Source organism: Biomphalaria glabrata, chromosome 4, assembly GCF_947242115.1.
Source record: "Biomphalaria glabrata chromosome 4, xgBioGlab47.1, whole genome shotgun sequence".
Taxonomy (NCBI): domain Eukaryota; kingdom Metazoa; phylum Mollusca; class Gastropoda; family Planorbidae; genus Biomphalaria; species Biomphalaria glabrata.
This window is the reverse complement of record NC_074714.1, coordinates 13,637,531-13,657,381: the sequence shown is the minus strand read 5'-3', so window position 1 is coordinate 13,657,381 and position 19,851 is coordinate 13,637,531. Positions and strand designations below refer to the sequence as shown.

Below are 19,851 nucleotides of genomic sequence, written 5' to 3'. Positions count from 1 at the left end.
TTAAATTCTTAATGTAGAACTTGGAAATAAACATAGATTGGCTTCTTTTAAAACAAAACTGTACAGAAATGTTTTTATGTATAAATTTACATTCAACTTTAAAGTAGAAACACAAGTGAAATAATAATTCAACAAGTTATAACTAACTAAAAAAATACGTCTTGAGGTCCATACGTCTCTCACAAGTCTCCCGCAAGTCTCCCGCTTCCTCAAGTTGTACACTTTTATTTATTCCCTTGAACTACGACAGACCCCACTGTAGTTTCATCAGATTCAGTGCAACTTACAGCTTTACAATCAAAAGTATGCGTCCTACTTTCCTCATGGTTACATCAGAAACACACAATGTACTCCATATCACGTTAAATTGTTAAATATTTTTGCCAACCCACTGAAAATAAAGCTAAAGTAAACACATATTTTTCAAGTATTTATTGTATTCTATTTTTAATCATCTAATTCACATTCATGTTATTTCCTACTTTGTCAGTTCTCCACAAAGAAACAAAGATCACAGAGTTAAGTCATCTACAGCCACAGGTCAACTACAGAAAGCTAATGACACAATCTCATCGATCCACGTCTATCTCCAGGTAATCGATGCGTCTTCTAAAATCGGCAAGGAAAGGAATCCACAGGAGAGCCACAGAAAAGCCTCTCGTGTGAGCAAGTCTTAGAAACCAAGTTAAGCCCAACTTCAGATCATGTTCTTTAGCAACTCGACTCAACGCTCGTGGAAGGAGCTCCAACCACGCCTACGTAAAAATGAAAACCTCAAGAAAGTCTCTCGACTGTTCAGAAGAGAAGATATTCGCTAGCCCCTGAAGCTAGATTAAAGGAATCTCATTGTGGGCTTTAAAAGTTGCACTCTATCTTTGATTCTATAAGGTTTCAAAAGAATGTGTTTTAGATAGCATTCGAGTGTGCACTACATTTGATTTCATTCAAAGTGAAGACCAACACGCTTCTGAAATCCTGATAATATTTTACAAATTAGTTTTGTCATTTTATTGTCTCTACTTCGATGATCATTCTTGGATAATTATGGCTGTTGAGTGTTTGTGGCCACATAAAAATGTCAGTGTGTTGATGTAGAGAAGAAAAAAGTCCGTACTCCTGTGGATTTAGTTTTCAGATCAATCTAAATTTGGAGTACTCATTTCCTTCGTTTCACGTGGATTTTCTAACCAAATTTCCAAAATTGTCTTCCGGGAAAAGTCAGATTTATTTTGTGCCGACGGCAACAGTGGTGGAGTAATGGCTTCAGTAGCGGCGTGGTTACCCTTTGCCAGGGCGTCCGCCATCGGTTGGGTGCCGATATCTGAACACCCCCTTCCTCCTCCGGCCGTGCGAGCAGAGAATCGAAGAGGGGATGAGAAGCTGAAGATCAACGTGAGTGGCAGGAGGTTCGAAACTTGGCGGACGACGCTGGAGAAGTTTCCGGATTCTTTACTTGGCTCCAATGAGAGGGAGTTCTTTTACGACGAGGAGACGGATGAGTACTTCTTCGATAGAGATCCTGACATCTTCAGGCATATACTGAGCTACTACAGGACCAGCCGACTCCACTACCCGAAGCACGAGTGCATCAGCGCTTACGATGAGGAGTTGGCTTTCTTTGGAATACTTCCGGACATCATCGGAGACTGCTGCTACGAAGATTACCGCGACCGGAAACGCGAGAACACCGAGAGGCTGATTGACGATGAGAAGAGCGAGGACGGAGACTACGACCCCGCAATCAGTCTGAGGGAGACGATGTGGCGGGCGTTTGAGAACCCCCACATCGGCACCGTCGCCTTGGTTTTCTACTACGTCACGGGGTTCTTCATCGCCGTGTCCGTCATCGCCAACGTCATCGAGACGGTCCCTTGCGGGACGGTTCGAGGGACAAAGAAGAGCGAGTCGTGCGGGGAAAGGTTCGCGGTGGCGTTCTTCTGCTTGGACACGGCGTGCGTCATGATCTTCACGGCGGAGTACATGCTCCGGCTTTACGCCGCCCCTGACCGGTGCAAGTTCATGCGGAGCGTTATGAGCATCATCGACGTGGTGGCCATCATCCCTTACTACATCGGCCTGGTCATCGCCGACAACGACGACGTCAGCGGAGCCTTCGTCACCTTGAGGGTGTTCCGAGTGTTCCGCATCTTCAAGTTCTCCCGCCACTCTCAGGGCCTGCGCATCCTGGGCTACACGCTCAAGTCGTGCGCCAGTGAGCTGGGCTTCCTTCTCTTCTCATTGACCATGGCCATCATCATCTTCGCCACCATCATGTTTTACGCAGAAAAAAATGTCGAGGGCACAACCTTCACCAGCATACCGGCCGCCTTCTGGTACACCATCGTTACCATGACAACGCTGGGGTAAGTACACACTAATCGATCAGTGTCTCTCTTAATGAAACACCCTCTTACTTTGTACTGATGCAAGCTAACACCTTTTTTTTTCCCACAAGGCTAATGTCTAGATCTGTTTCTATTAATTACTGCTCAACTAACAAGGTTTCATCGCCTTGTTAATTACATCAAAAAAAAAAAACATTCATCATTCATGATTATGATATTTTTTTTCCAAGTAACGGACTTGATTTTAAATGTAGTTTTACGATTTAATTCAGATCTAGACTTCATTGTAAAATAACAGCAACCTGTTGATGTGTTCACCTAAATTTTAATCTTATTTTTGTCCTCCTTTGTATGTCTATGTCCTTCTTTCTAGCCTCATTTTTATGTCCCTGTCCTCCATTTTAAGGTTCTGTCCTCCTTTCTATCCTCCTTTTTATGGCTGTTCTCCCTTCCATCCTCCTTTTATGTCTCTGTCCTCCTTTTTTGGCTATGTCCTCCATTCTGTCCTCCTTTGTATGGTTCTGTCCTCCTTTCTGTCCTCCTTTTTATGGCTCTACTTCTATCTGTCCCTATCTCTATTCTCCATTTTATGGCTCTGTCCTCCTTTCTGTTCTGCTTTTCAAGTCTGTGCCCCCCTTTTAGCCTGCTACTGTTTGGTAACCTAATTACTACATGATCTACACTCCATTGATCTACACTACACTGATCTACACTACACTGATCTACACTACACTGATCTACACTCCACTGATCTACACTACACTGATCTACACTACACTGATCTACACTCCACTGATCTACACTCCACTGATCTACGCTCCACTGATCTCTTTCACTAAGTTACTTTCGTGCATGTTTGCGAGGGTATATTTTAAAGTAACCCTTTTGGTAATAGAACTATCATACAAGCTTATACATTTGACATTTCAGTTTTCTAATTACTTTCAAATTCAATTAAATGTGGTGTGTTAAGTTCAAGGTCAGCCGCGTGATTTACTTCTATTCTAGCATCTTCAGGCATTGGAATTTTTAGGTTAAATTAGCTCAGGAGAAGTCATTCTCTATTTGTACTTTATCTATTCTTTGAACTAATTGATATTCTACTGCTAGTGGAACCTTCAATAAAGCCTTCGTTACATGGAATGAATTAGTCGTGCTGTAACTTCAGCATGTTTCTCCGATAGTGTACATACACTATCTTGTTCACTCAATAGGCAGTTATCATTAGTGAAGCTAGATCGTAAATTAAAGCTGGAATAACTATTAAAAACGCTCAGGAAGCAAATTAAAGCATATTCAAAACAGAAGGGACTTGGTTTAGGTTTCCGGCGAAGACTGGGACTCTGAATTTAGGTATTTTATAAGCTTTGTTGTTTTTTTTATGTATTTTGAAAATATTTTCTTATCATGATTATTACCTTAGATAAAATTTGCATACTCGTGTATAAATAGTTATTTCCCATCAATAAGTTATTGATCATCATCATGTCACACCTGTCTCGTAGTACGCTATCGTTATGAAAGGCTTTTTTTTTCCTTCATGCTATAATTACTTTTCCCGTCTAACAACACATTTCGGAAAACTCCCTAATGTGTTTTGATGTATCATACGTTTTTTTGTAAGAAGAAAACAAGGTGACGAAGGAAAGTAGTGTTGTTTACATAAACTTTCAGGAGGCCCCAGCGGGCTTGTTTTTTTTAAATGGTTGAGCTGAGTTACTTTCTAGTAGCACTGCAAAATTATGATAATAGTACTGTGTAATAACGATAATTTCGTGCATACTGAGCTCACTTGTATGCAGTGCTGGATATTTTCAATGTTTTTGAAAAAATAATTGAAACAATAGGCTTTTGCTGATTAAAAGAGATCCCATAACTTAATAAGTTTTTTTTTAATTAATATATAAAATGATAAAACTAGTTGACAAAATCATAAACAAGAATATAGAAAGTAACGAACACCAAGAATGGCTGCACAAAAGTACTTGTTATTTCTTTAGTTCTTCCTACGTGCCTATATCAAAGTTGTATTTCTCTTTAGATTTTAGATCATCCTACATGTCTATATCAAAGTTGTATTCTCTTTAGTTCTTCCTACGTGCATATATCAAAGTTGTATTCTCTTTAGTTCTTCCTACGTGCATATATCAAAGTTGTATTCTCTTTAGATCATCTTACGTGCCTATATCAAAGTTGTATTCTCATTAGTTCTTCCTACGTGCCTATATCAAAGTTGTATTATCTTTAGTTCTTCCTACGTGCCTATATCAAAGTTGTATTTTATTTGGTTTATCCTACGTGCCTATATCAAAGTTATATTCTCTTTAGTTCTTCCTACGTGCCTATATCAAAGTTGTATTTTATTTGGTTTATCCTACGTGCCTATATCAAAGTTGTATTCTCTTTAGTTCTTCCTACGTGCCTATATCAAAGTTGTATTTTATTTGGTTTATCCTACGTGCCTATATCAAAGTTGTATTCTCTTTAGTTCTTCCTACGTGCCTATATCAAAGTTGTATTTTCTTTAGTTCATCCTACGTGCCTATATCAAAGTTGTATTCTCTTTTGTTCTTCCTACGTGCCTATATCAAAGTTTTATTTTCTTTAGTACATCCTACGTGCCTATATCAAAGTTTTATTTTCTTTCGTTCATCCTACGTGCCCATTTCAAGGTTGTATTTTCTTTGGTTCATTTAACGTGCCTATATTAAAGTTGTATTTTCTTTAGTACATCTTACGTGCCAATATCAAGGCTGTAATTTATATAGTTCAATGTTGTTTTTTTTTGTTCTTTGATATGTTCTTTTTTTTTTTTTTTAACCAAATTCAAATAACTATAATGCCCTTAAATATTATGTTGTGTTTCTTCCACTAATACAAGTCCTTCACTGTCCCAGCATTACTAACCACCAAATCCACTTGACTGTTGGTAGGGGGACGATCTAGAATGAGTCCAGTGCTGCTTAGATGACTGAAGCATTCTTCAGAAGAGGCCCACCATTAGTTTGCATTGTAGAAGAACACAGACCAAGCCTAGCAGTGAACATGACTATCGCGGAGTCTAAAAGTTTGAAGTGGTTTCCCTTGGCTATTGTCAAGAGTTAGCACTCCGATTTACTCAGTCGAGAATCCTGTCTATAAATAGCTAGCTTTTTTTTTTTTGTTTGGTGTCTCCGAGGTACACATAGGAAGTGCTGAAAAGCTTTTTGTTTTAAAAGGTACACGATCATATTTGCACACTTTTGAACATTGTAAAATCAAAGTACTAACTCTTTGATCTGCATAATAACTAATAATTATTATTTGGCATTGTTTCTATTATCTTTTTTTCCAACTCTACAAATATTTCAATCTTTTTTTTTATCCAACGTTTTTCTTGAGGTAACCTTTTCTCTCCCTCACATTTCTACATATTATTTTGTCTTTCTTTTTCTATTTCTATAGTGTATCTAATTGCTTGTAGAATGTAGACCGTATCTTAGAAATCAAAATGTAAACAATGCACGGTAACGGTTTTCGTTCGAATTCCCAATAACATAAAATAGATATTAAATTACAGACAGATTTGGGATTATAGAAAGGGTTTATTTTGAATTAACTAAGCACATTTAAATACAAATTACATTCATTGTTATTTTTAAAGTACCTTGTGTGTTTCCGTTCATCTCCTTGCATCTCATGTTCTCACGATTGTTACATTGGCATTGTTGGTGAAAACATCATGTTATTTACAGAAGTTAAATTTGATGGTCAAAAATCCAATAACAGCATTCATTTTTAAGAGTTACAAAAACTTACATTCTCCAATTAGGAATAATAACAATATTTAACACACACTATTAACACAGAATGCAATTACATTTCAAAAATAATTTACAAAATTTACTTAGCATGAAGCTTGAAACTTAATGACTGATCCCTGAATAAAAAAAAATAAATATAAACATATATATCATCTTTAACATTAGCTTCTGCTAAGAAAGAACCAGGACCTTCCATTTGAAAGATCACTGCTTATTTTCAACTTCATTGGCTATTTTTAGCACTACTAGAAAATTACTGTTGTTTCTCGAAATGTAAATGTGCTGATTACTGTTTCTATAATTAAAACAACTTCGACCTAGACACATATTATTAGGTGACATTTACTATCATGAATATATATATTATATATATTTTATATATATATATATATATATCTTATATATAAATATATATATAATGTGATACATCTACATGTGTTGTATTTTTGTATTCAATTTATTCCATTTATATAAAGAGCCCACCAGTTTGTAAAAATATGCTTTACCAGTTAAGAATGGGGTCAATTATTATTTAATTTATGAAAAGATCCCACCAGTTAGTGACAATATGCTTTACCAGTTAAGAATGGGGTCAATTATTATTCCATTTATGAAAAGATCCCACCAGTTAGTGACAATATGCTTTACCAGTTAAGAATGGGGTCAATTATTATTCCATTTATGAAAAGATCCCACCAGTTAGTGACAATATGCTTTACCAGTTAAGAATGGGGTCAATTATTATTCCATTTATGAAAAGATCCCACCAGTTAGTGACAATATGCTTTACCAGTTAAGAATGGGGTCAATTATTATTCCATTTATGAAAAGATCCCACCAGTTAGTGACAATATGCTTTACCAGTTAAGAATGGGGTCAATTATTATTCCATTTATGAAAAGATCCCACCAGTTAGTGACAATATGCTTTACCAGTTAAGAATGGGGTCAATTATTATTTAATTTATGAAAAGATCCCACCAGTTAGTGACAATATGCTTTACCAGTTAAGAATGGGGTCAATTATTATTTAATTTATGAAAAGATCCCACCAGTTAGTGACAATATGCTTTACCAGTTAAGAATGGGGTCAACTATTATTTAATTTATGAAAAGATCCCACCAGTTAGTGACAATATGCTTTACCAGTTAAGAATGGGGTCAACTATACAACCAAGCAATGTATGATTGTATGTTAAAACTCTACTCACTACCGATAAGTCTTAGCGATCATCTTATTATCGACACTGGTTTTAAAAAGCGCAGACATTCAATGTTTTAGTATGTAATGAACAGCCTAGCTCTATTGCCAAGCAAATGATGCCCTGTCGTATAAGGTTCTAGAAATTGATTGATGGCTGATCGATCTGTCTTGCCCTATAATATGGACAATATTTTTTTCTTTCTTTGTCGTTTAATGTCTGGACTCTACTAAGTGTAAATATTGATTACTGACTTATTTTTATAGATTTAAGCAATCGATATTTCCAAATTTTTGTTATATGTGTTTTTGTTGTAACTATTGATGCTCCTCCCCTTTTTTATTTCTCAAGAAACTTTAAGGGTGTGCGTGACAAAATAGAAAAACAAATCAATACCCCCCCCCTCTTTTCCACGTATGTATCATTACAGTTACACAATGACAGTTTTAAAAAAATGATTTTATTATAGCGCAACTTTTGTGCTTATAGCATGCTCAGAGCGCTATGGTTCTATTTCTTTTGTGGACCAATGAGGAGGATGGGGTATCTGGGAGATTTCCTTGGTGCCTTTAGAGCAAACACAATGGGAAGGATGGGGTATCTGGGATATTTCCTTGCTGCCTTTAGAGCAAACACAATGGGAAGGATGGGGTATCTGGGAGATTTCCTTGCTGCCTTTAGAGCAAACACAATGGGAAGGATGGGGTATCTGGGAGATTTCCTTGGTGCCTTTAGAGCAAACACAATGGGGAGGATGGGGTATCTGGGATATTTCCTTGCTGCCTTTAGAGCAAACACAATGGGAAGGATGGGGTATCTGGGAGATTTCCTTGCTGCCTTTAGAGCAAACACAATGTAGAGGATGGGGTATCTGGGAGATTTCCTTGGTGCCTTTAGAGCAAACACAATGGGGAGGATGGGGTATCTGGGAGATTTCCTTGGTGCCTTTAGAGCAAACACAATGTAGAGGATGGGGTATCTGGGAGATTTCCTTGCTGCCTTTAGAGCAAACACAATGGGGAGGATGGGGTATCTGGGAGATTTCCTTAGTGCCTTTAGAGCAAACACAATGGGGAGGATGGGGTATCTGAGAGATTTCCTTGGTGCCTTTAGAGCAAACACAATGGGGAGGATGGGGTATCTGGGAGATTTCCTTGGTGCCTTTATAGCAAACACAATGGGGAGGATGGGGTATCTGGGAGATTTCCTTGGTGCCTTTAGAGCAAACACAATGGGGAGGATGGGGTATCTGGGAGATTTCCTTGGTGCCTTTAGAGCAAACACAATGGGGAGGATGGGGTATCTGGGAGATTTCCTTGGTGCCTTTAGAGCAAACACAATGTAGAGGATGGGGTATCTGGGAGATTTCCTTGGTGCCTTTAGAGCAAACACAATGGGGAGGATGGGGTATCTGGGAGATTTCCTTGGTGCCTTTAGAGCAAACACAATGGGGAGGATGGGGTATCTGGGAGATTTCCTTGGTGCCTTTAGAGCAAACACAATGGGGAGGATGGGGTATCTGGGAGATTTCCTTGGTGCCTTTAGAGCAAACACAATGGGGAGGATGGGGTATCTGGGAGATTTCCTTGGTGCCTTTAGAGCAAACACAATGGGGAGGATGGGGTATCTGGGAGATTTCCTTGGTGCCTTTAGAGCAAACACAATGGGGAGGATGGGGTATCTGGGAGGTTTCCTTGGTGCCTTTAGAGCAAACACAATGGGAAGGATGGGGTATCTGGGAGATTTCCTTGGTGCCTTTAGAGCAAACACAATGGGGAGGATGGGGTATCTGGGAGATTTCCTTGGTGCCTTTAGAGCAAACACAATGTAGAGGATGGGGTATCTGGGAGATTTCCTTAGTGCCTTTAGAGCAAACACAATGGGGAGGATGGGGTATCTGGGAGATTTCCTTGGTGCCTTTAGAGCAAACACAATGTAGAGGATGGGGTATCTGGGAGATTTCCTTGGTGCCTTTAGAGCAAACACAATGGGGAGGATGGGGTATCTGGGAGATTTCCTTGCTGCCTTTAGAGCAAACACAATGTAGAGGATGGGGTATCTGGGAGATTTCCTTGGTGCCTTTAGAGCAAACACAATGTAGAGGATGGGGTATCTGGGAGATTTCCTTGGTGCCTTTAGAGCAAACACAATGTAGAGGATGGGGTATCTGGGAGATTTCCTTGGTGCCTTTAGAGCAAACACAATGTAGAGGATGGGGTATCTGGGAGATTTCCTTGGTGCCTTTAGAGCAAACACAATGTAGAGGATGGGGTATCTGGGAGATTTCCTTGGTGCCTTTAGAGCAAACACAATGTAGAGGATGGGGTATCTGGGAGATTTCCTTGCTGCCTTTAGAGCAAACACAATGGGGAGGATGGGGTATCTGGGAGATTTCCTTGCTGCCTTTAGAGCAAACACAATGGGGTGGATGGGGTATTATTTTATAATTATTTATTATCATTTTTTATTCTCTCTTTAATTTCACTTCCACTGTTACAATACTTTTTCTTGAGAAATAAAACGATGTTAAACCTATGACAGTTGACGTGAGGTTTTTTGTAATATAGAATATACTAAAGAAAGGTAACTCTAAGATTTAGATACAACGATTTACTAAACACGACATAAATAATACAAAGTTATAAAGCGAAATTTATAAACGGTATTTAGAGACTCTACCGGCTGAATTTTTAAATTTATTTTTATATTTAATATTACGATATTTGTTGACGTGCTGAGATACACGAATTGATACTTTTTGTTGACAGTTTCATTGTTGTTTCCCTTTACGTAACAGTAATTATATTCATATTTTAAGAATCCATAACACATCAAGAGTAAAAACAATGCTTACTGATACCTCCATATAATATGGAACATCATGGTATTGCCACCAAGAATATGGGCAATTCAGCCATTTGAGCTATTGTTTGAGAACCATAAACGTCACGGAGAAGGGACCTAGGCCCTAGGCATAAGTTACATTAATGGATTGGATTCAGTTACCTATGCCCAATGTAATCCAATTTAGAACTGCAAGGCATACAACATAATCAGACTCTGTCAAAATAGAAACAATTTTGAAAGCGTATATATCGAGAAGTAACACGAGTGTTTGAAAACAATTGGATGAGCACATCATTGATTTCTAGGGGGAAAAGTCAAGATACTTTTATCTTTTGAAATAAAGTTGTTTTTTTTTCCAAACCTGCATCTTCCTGTTTCTAACTTTGTCTTAGACAATTTGTTTAGTACAGCGGTCAATTGCAACGTTGAGTGATAAAAATTTCGTAACAAAACAGAATAAAAAAAATATTTATCAATACATTGTATATATAATACCCACTGAACTAATAGTAAATTAATTATAAATAAATAATGTATAAAAACTAAATTGTGTGTACATTTCGGTCAATGTTCAACAGTTATTTCATATAGTCCTTTTCAGAATGTAAATTTTCGTTATAACAATATGTCTTTAAAAAAGGATATTTTTTAAAAATAAGAATCATCGTATAGTTTTTTTTATTACTTTTATTTTTTTTTTATAAGCATTGAGTAAAAAGGATTCCCTGATATGTAGAGAACAAACTGTAATAATAAATGGCTCCAAATCAACACCAATAACAGTAAACTCTAGTTTACCTCAAGGAACAGTCCTGGGCTCGCTACTCTTTTTTATTTAAATGACCTAACAAATTGCATTAGTTCAGGGAAAAGACTATTTGCAGATAATTGCATTTTATTTAGAACAATTGAGAAACACGCGGTTCTGAAACTTGACATAGAGAATTAGAAGTGTTAAAGAAGTGTGAATTGGAAGCGGTGTCTTTCCATCAGAAAAAAAAAGTCCACTTATAGGATTTGTAAAAAGAAATATGTATTAATGGTAGACCAGTTACACAGACTAAAAACTCGAAATATCTAGGTCTAAGTGTTATAATATATGTGGCTTCTACATGTAGACATACTAATTACATTATCGAAGAATCAAACAAAGCAGTAAGGTTTATTAAACTATTTTTATACAACTGAAATATCTTCAACCTTGGTTTGTCAAATATTAGAATATACGTCCTGTGTATGGTACCCCCTGACTTATTAAAACATATAAACTAGAGCTGATGCAAAATAGAGCCCTAAGGTTTATAATATTTGACACCATTAGTAAAATCACTAAACTTAGAGATACTTTAGGACAGAACCATAGTTTATAAATAAGATAACATAGGTCCATTTCATATCTCCCCTGATGCCATTGAAGCGTAAATCAGGCAGGAAAACCATTGAGTCAGTCGATCATAAGACTCTTATTAACAAGCATGATTAGTACTTGAAAGAAGATGTCGTTGAATTGAATGTCAATGACACTACAGTTATCAGCCTTCTTGTACTTACTTTGGAATGGCTTTCTGTAAATATACTGTTACAATGGCTCGCCTCCATTATGTTTCCGTCACACTCACAGGAGGGGGCCCAACATTTTAGTTTTGAACTCGGGCTCACTGCTACCCTGCTACGCGACGGTTTCTAGGTTTCTTGGTTTTAATCTCTCTCATTATCACTATTTTCCTTTTTCTTTCTTTTTCACTCCCTTTTTTCATTATATTTGTTCGTTTTTTTAAATTTCCTCGTTGTACTTTCTTTAGTTCTTAATTTTAATTTTCTCTGTCTCAGGTTTTTTTTTTATCTCTCTTTTCTCTTTTCTTTCTTTCTCTCTCTCTATCTCCTCTTTCTTCCTCTCTTCTCTTTTCTTTCTTTCTTTCTCACTATCTTACTCTCTCTCTCTCTCTTTCTCTCACTCTCTTCCTCTTACTCCCACATACAGAGTGCTACGTTTCGGTGTATACGCTCATTCACTTCAGTATTGACCCCCCATAAGTATTAATGACCCCCCCCCCCCACCTGTGTTCTTACACGATGTACTGCTCACATGTACCCTCGGTGTTCGATCCAAAACAAAACAACAATTAGTAGGTTCACTTTGAACTCAGATCTTTTAAGACAGTGTTTCTCAAACTTTTGACCTATGCGTACCCCTTTTATAATTTTTGTAATGCTGAGTATCCCTCGCCCTCCCCTTTCCCCACCACAGTTTCACTTATTAACAGAACATAATAAATGGGTATTTAAAAACAATCAGCGTAGTTAATGAGATGCAACGCGTACCCCCTCCAAAGTCTTCCCGTACCCCTGGGGGTAGGCGCACCCCACGTTGGGAAACACTGTTTTAAGAGATACGATCGAAACGTTTGCACTGCTAAGTAGGGCTTTAGATGAAATAATTAGGGCGTCAGTGGACAGTTAACATGGAACAAGTTGTGTGGGATGTTTAATCGAATGTCATAAACAACTAGGCTACCAGAGGGAAGGGGTTCCACTTAATTTTGAAACTTGAGGTTGCTAAACGTTTAAAGGGCAGCACTGAAACCTTCTCCCGTATCCTTCAACCCCCCCCCCCTCCTCACACACACACACCCATTATCAGAAAACAGACTTGAACCAGGGCGCGTGTTAATGAAGCCTGAAGATGAGCTGTTCAGCATGAGATCTTTGCCCTGGGTTTGGTAACGCTTCAGACTGTTCTTACTATTTCCCTTGGTTTGAACTCTGCCGTAATCTTACCGAGGACAGGCGTAGTAATGAAAATCGAAATCGACCACCGGCGGACAATGGTTATGTCTGCGCTGGATGTGGGTTGTGGCAAAGTATGTAGGTCGCAACTGGGGCTGCTTAGCCACAGGAAATACTGCACTCCTCACTAATCTACGATTTCAAAGACAAGCCTTATTATCACTGAATAGTTTTTTGTAATCCATGATTAGTGATCCATGATTTGTGGTCCATGATTTGTGATCCATGATTAGTGATCCATGATTTGTGATCCATGATTTGTGATCCATAATTTGTCAACGGGCTATCACTGAATAGGTTTATGCGATTTCAGATTCGTCAAACTCTGCCAAGTCAATGGGTTTTCCTGGCTGATTCAGGTAGTCCATTCCATGCTCTAATGGTACTGAGGAAGAAGGAGCACTTGTTTGAATTTATCCTAGCATATTGAATAAGAAAAGTGCCTTTATCTCAGAGTCTTTCTGGATACGCTTTTAATACTTTTATGGCATTTGATTCTGCGAATGTTCATTGGTACTAACGTACATCCGAGTGATTGTTGATCGGAGTGATTGTGGATCGGAGTGATTGTTGATTGGTGAGAATGCTAACTAATTGGTAAAAAAAAATTAAATGCACAAGTTAAAATGTAGTTCTACAAGAAGTCAATATTAAAAGTTGTCTTGCTTTAATTAATTAACTGTACATTCAATCTCAAAGCCCCCCCCCCACCTCACAGAGACACAAGCAGGAGAATCTAGATCTAGGAGTATTTTAAAAAAAACAATGTTCGTGGGTAAGGTATTCTCGAGCCCAGATTTTTTTTGTGAAAAGTTTTCTTCCCAAGACTCAATATTTGACATCGAACTGTGGACACAAACTATATCCTACATACGAGAACAAAAGAGTTTACAAATTTTTTTTTCTCCCGGCTCAACTAGGATGTTGTAATGACCCGATTGTAATCAAATATCTGTTGCCATTTGTCGACATATTGCGGGAGCACTGGAGCGCGTGGCGTGAGTTGCACTGCTGGGAGGGACGAGATGGCGGTGCTGATAATTTGCTATGGAAGGTGTGTGTGTGTGTGTGTGTTGATCGCCAGCGCCAAAACTCTGGTGTGTTTTTGTGTGTGTGCATGTGGCTGTAAACTTTAGTTAAAGCTTAGTTGACTTATGGAGGTAAAGTACGATGGTATTAATGGTTTTTAATTTTTTAATGACTGTTTCAGTCTTGAAGTCATGCATGACTTATATGACATATCTGTTACTGGATGACGTGTTTTCGTTTCCACTGATGTCGCCAATGTAGCGCTTTTGTAGAACATTGGATTTTTGTAGTGAACTCTTCCACATTTTCGTTTGTGAATAAGACTCGCTTTTACGACACTGCCGTTTCGGGGTAGACAGTGGCGAATATCATGTAGGGGTGTCCCCAACTCCGAGAGATGAATGTGTATGTAGATCAACTCGGCCTGTTTGGAAGCCATGGCCCATGACGCCAACCAGCACAGTTTCTGGCCAGGGCACTACTTCAGTTATAGACTTCCCTGTCTTGAAATCAATCCGAGTTCATCTCGAGGTGTGCATTCCTGATGACCATTAAAGCCAGCGCCATGATACTATCGACCAATAGAGAGAATCGTTATGGCAACTAATGATGAAACAAGCAAAAATACAAAAAAAAAAAGAATATTTTTTTTAAAATAAGAAAGCTTATAAAAGTGTATCAATTAGTTTGGATCAGTCATGTCATTAAATTTGCAATAAGACTTATATAATTGTTTATAAAAGGGACTAATTCAGCTTATACCACCACTTAAGTCAAGTAATATTTCTTTTCCTTTATTGAGATACCAAACTAAGTAATTTATTACCAATAGTTAATTAACTAATTCGTTTTCTTTTAAATTGATTCTTGTGTTGTCAGTTAAAATAAATAATTGTGCTAAATTTCAGCTTGATCCAAGATTGGGTGTCGGAGAAATAATGTGTACAAACTTTCGGCCAGACAAACACACAGACAGACAGAAAAAGTGACTTGGTGTACACTTTGTGAAAAACAACATGTCATCTCCATATGATACGTCTCAAATTAGAAGTAGATGCCAGGATCTAGATCTAAATAGAACACAACAGTTTTGAGATCGCCTTAACCCCCCGACTCCCTCCATATCCCCCAAGAGAGACAAGACCGGAGCCTAGCTACCTTTAGGAGACCTTAAGTGCCAAAGATGTTCCACTTTTGTGGAAAGACCGCGCGTGGCAGATATCACAAAAACAACAGTGACAGAATCAGACAGTAATCACGAGAGAACCTTGACCTTAATAATAACCTTGATCTTAGTGAAAGTACGAAACTAATGTCCCGTAACAATCTACTTGAACGCACTAGACTAAAACGCAACTGAGAATATAAGCTAGGCAGCAATTAACATTTGCCTGCCAGACTAAACTAAATGTTTAATGTTGTACCCCCGGCTGACAATCAATTTGTCTGCATTATTAGCGACGAAATATGTAGGTCACAGCTGGGTCTGGGTAGCCACGTGACATACTGCGCTGTTCCTTAATTCAAAGTTCCTGATTAGGCCTATTAATGTGAAGCTAGATCCTTAAGGAAGCAATGCCCAAAATACGGCCCCCGGGCCAGATTGGGCCCGCCAAAACGTCTGTACAAAGTGTCGAAAATCCCCCCATGATAATAAACCAACTTATTTGTTTTGAAAAGTGTGTCTGTTCTAAAGCACAGCAACATAGAAACGGATTCTAAAACATTGTTGGTTTGAGCCGCGAATTGAAGATTTTTTAACTACGCCTGAAGGATCGATGGGAATATTTACCAACAAGAGGCAAGAATTTGAGTCGTTGGTAAAGCTATCTACAATGTTGCTCACATTTTAAGTAGAGAAATGACGCCAGTTTCCGACGCTTAAAAAAAATTTAAACTCCCAATATCCCATTAATTAATGTAAGTACAAGATGCAACCGATTCTAATAAACTTGTTTTAGGTCAATTTCATTTCGTTTTATACATTTTCAGTCATCTGGCCCGCGACACGAGTGCCGGAAATTAGAATGGCCCGCATGTCGAATTAGGTTGGGCATTAGATTGGTAGCAGATAAATATCAAATACTTCTTGTTTTCTTAAACCTAAATTATATAAACACAATATGCATGACTTATTTATAAAAACTCACGATAGTTGGAGGCCATAAAAATATCAGCCGCAACTACACAAATTCTATTTTATTTTTTATTTTTTTTTTACTTTTCAGACATTAAGGATGTTATCCTTGTTTTTGTTTGTTTGTTTTTTTTTTTGGTTTTTTTTTTAAGATCTAAACATGTTAGACAGACTGCACAAAACTAACATAGGCTTTTCCATACTATGGCCGCTTACAATGTGGACATTTCAACCTCTTGATTCGTCAAATTGTTTAGCGTTGTTTCTTTATTCACACGCCCTAGTCGCGTAGTTCAGACCGTAACTCTGAAGTTCTGTAAAACATGACTACTGTACAGCGTACATGCAATAACAATCTCAGTGCGCTATCAGTTGTGTGGACCCGAGTGGGAGGAATGAGGTGGGTTCTGGGAGAGATTTCAGAGCTGCTTTTTGGCACTAAAGAAACACAACTCAATTTTAGATTTGAACGCTTTGACTTTTGAAGGTCTATAGCCTTAAAACAACCCTTAACTTTCAAAACATCCTTTAGATGGCACAGAATGTAATATTAAAACCTTTCTCTCATCGATTCCCTTTGTGAAAGAAATAGAATCGATTCTAAAATTTCTGGAGTCGCTCTTCTCTCAATCCTTTCCCTCCCCCTCTTCTGTGCTGGACTCTGCCTATCAATGCCATCATGTGTTATCGTGATGTTATTTCATCTGCAGCTGGGTCGATAATTTCTTGCGACAGTTTTCAAATGATGCTGCTGCCTGTTGATGTTGGTAGCCCCCCCCCCCCTTTCTCTCCCTCCTATCTTCACTACAATTTTAACACATCGCTTTGGTCCAGCTGACACTCATCTATGACAACACTCTAACAGCAACTAACAGGAGCACACATCTTGCTGCTTTCCACACATAATGGAACGGAGAAGGGTGGATTAGACGTGTCAACGATTCTCAAAATTCAAAGAGCCAGAACCATTTTTTTATCTTACATTTTAAGATGTTCTGGCGTGAGTTGTAGAAATCATATGGTAGTCACAATGTCAAAGAAAACTGTTTTATCAATTCAAACTATATATATGGTCTTAATTACTTTGGTGACTGAAACAGACCCGCGAGCCTTCCCATGCGAGACACACTGAGCTATATTATAGGTTACGGTGCTTGAATGTAACTCCCAGGTGCATTAATTATGGATAGTGTCGTGTGGCTAAGCTTACACCAAGGTCTTTTGTTATTTTGTGATCCAGACCTTCCTCTACTTCCTTTATCCCTTATATTAGTCGTAGTTACTGCACTTACTGGGCTTCGAAGTGTCAGCGAGTCTCACAGTGACTTAGATCGAATAACGAACAAACACATGTACTCACTGTATTCCCTTGAGACCTAGCAGTTTAAAGGGCAGACGATGCGATGTAAAGCTCGCCTGACTGGTCTGGCTCTGGTAGGGACCATACACACTACTTGAAGAACAAGTGGTATTAAGGAGACGATAGGGATGATAGAGTATAACATCCAGGATCACAATGTTGCCGCAGTGTATTTATCATGATAGGTCAAAACCTTTTTGATTGTAAATATGTTGTTTATCCCAGTTTTAACCCAACCTGTACGAATAAGTATATTCCATTGGCTTCCGGTGAGTGCAAGAATCGACTACAAGGTGGCCACACATTGCCATCAGTGAATGTACTAAATAGTTCGTCCATCGTGGTTCGATGATGACCACTTTGTTATTCAGGGGGCTGAGGGATTTGCACTAAGGTTTTATGCCTCCTCATGTGGCTGGTGAGACCTATGTCAGCCCGGAATGTTCAACTGCACACTGGGCAGGTTATTCCAGTTGGAGCTAGTGTCATTGGCCTTGCTTTTCTTCTGTGGCGTTTTTCTTCTGCCAGCGTTGTTGCTGAGGAATCTACTATAAAGAAATGGCCATGTACCTTTGTGAACTGATCACTTCATATGTCCCCCAGAGAGCCCTGCGGCTCCCCTGGACAACGCTTCTAGTCGTCCCACGTTTCTCCCTCTTAAGTTACGGTTAGCGGTCTTTTTCAGTGCACGGACCAATGGTTTGGAACTCGATCCCCGTTGATCTCAGACAAACATGCTTCACTACCTTCAAGAAGAACATTAAATTACTCTCGATGTTATGCTGAACATTTTATAGCATGATATTGTAACGTCACGTAATGTAACCTAGCTCTCATCATTCATCAGTTCACGTTATAGCTCATTATTAAATGTTCATTTTGTAAACGTGCGTTGAGCAGTCATTTCCATTTCAAAATAATTTATTCATTTTGTGTTGCAGCTGTTAATGACTGCATTTACCGTTTGAGGTGGGAAACCAGGATAGTTAACTCACATTTAAACCTGGAAAACCCACCTAGAGAATCAACTCCTGACAGACAAAGGTTTCGTCAGCGTTAAAGGTTACAAAATTTGCAGGTCACAGGTGGATAGTCTTCGACTATCGTTTAAAAGTATAGACATTTCTTTTATAACGTAGAAGATGTATCTGGATGGATAAAAAAAAAATCTTTTGTTTTCCCAGTTAGTTCTGAACTGGGGGGGGGGGGGGGGGCTTATTAAAATCAACAAAATATATTCTTTGTAAAAAAGAGAAAATAAACGAAAAGGATGGGAAAACGGGGAAAGGGGTGTGTGAAGGAAGAACTAGGTGAAAAGTACTCAATACTTAGCCCACAAGAACAAGGTGAAATGTACTCAATATTTAGCCCACAAGAACTAGATGTGAAAAGTACTCAATACTTAGCCCACAAGAACTAGGTGAAATGTACTCAATATTTAGCCCACAAGAACAAGGTGAAAAGTACTCAATGCTTAGCCCACAAGAACTAGATGTGAAAAGTACTCAATACTTAGCCCACAAGAACTAGGTGAAAAGTACTCAATACTTAGCCCACGAGAACTAGATGAAAAGTACTCAATGCTTAGCCCACAAGAACTAGGTGAAAAGTACTCAATACTTAGCCCACGAGAACTAGGTGAAAAGTACTCAATACTTAGCTCACAAGAACTAGGTGAAAAGTACTCAATACTTAGCTCACAAGAACTAGGTGAAAAGTACTCAATACTTAGTCCACGAGAACTACGTCAAAGGAACTCAATACTTAGCCCACGAGAACTAGGTGAAAAGTACTCAATGCTTAGCCCACAAGAACTAGGTGAAAAGTACTCAATACTTAGCTCACAAGAACTAGGTGAAAAGTACTCAATACTTAGTCCACGAGAACTACGTCAAAGGAACTCAATACTTAGCCCACAAGAACTAGGTGAAAGGTACTCAATGCTTAGCCCACAAGAACTAGGTGAAAAGTACTCAATGCTTAGCCCACAAGAACTAGGTGAAAAGTACTCAATGCTTAGCCCACAAGAACTAGGTGAAAAGTACTCAATACTTAGTCCACGAGAACTACGTCAAAGGAACTCAATACTTAGCCCACAAGAACTAGGTGAAAAGTACTCAATGCTTAGCCCACAAGAACTAGGTGAAAAGTACTCAATGCTTAGCTCACAAGAACTAGGTGAAAAGTACTCAATGCTTAGCCCACAAGAACTAGGTGAAAAGTACTCAATACTTAGTCCACGAGAACTACGTCAAAGGAACTCAATACTTAGCCCACAAGAACTAGGTGAAAAGTACTCAATGCTTAGCCCACAAGAACTAGGTGATAAGTACTCAATGCTT

At 38.5% G+C, this 19,851-nt stretch overlaps 1 protein-coding gene across 1 annotated transcript in view; it reads left to right on the top strand.

Annotated features, from left to right (window-relative positions):
* The window catches only part of LOC106054061 (potassium voltage-gated channel protein Shal-like), a 210,503-nt gene that overhangs the window by 55,984 nt on the left and 134,668 nt on the right, over positions 1–19,851 (top strand). The window contains exon 2 of the mRNA XM_056026848.1: positions 491–2,363. Within this exon, the coding sequence (XP_055882823.1) occupies positions 1,258–2,363 (1,106 nt within the window). The 5' untranslated portion in view covers positions 491–1,257. The remainder of the gene's footprint in view (positions 1–490; positions 2,364–19,851) is intronic.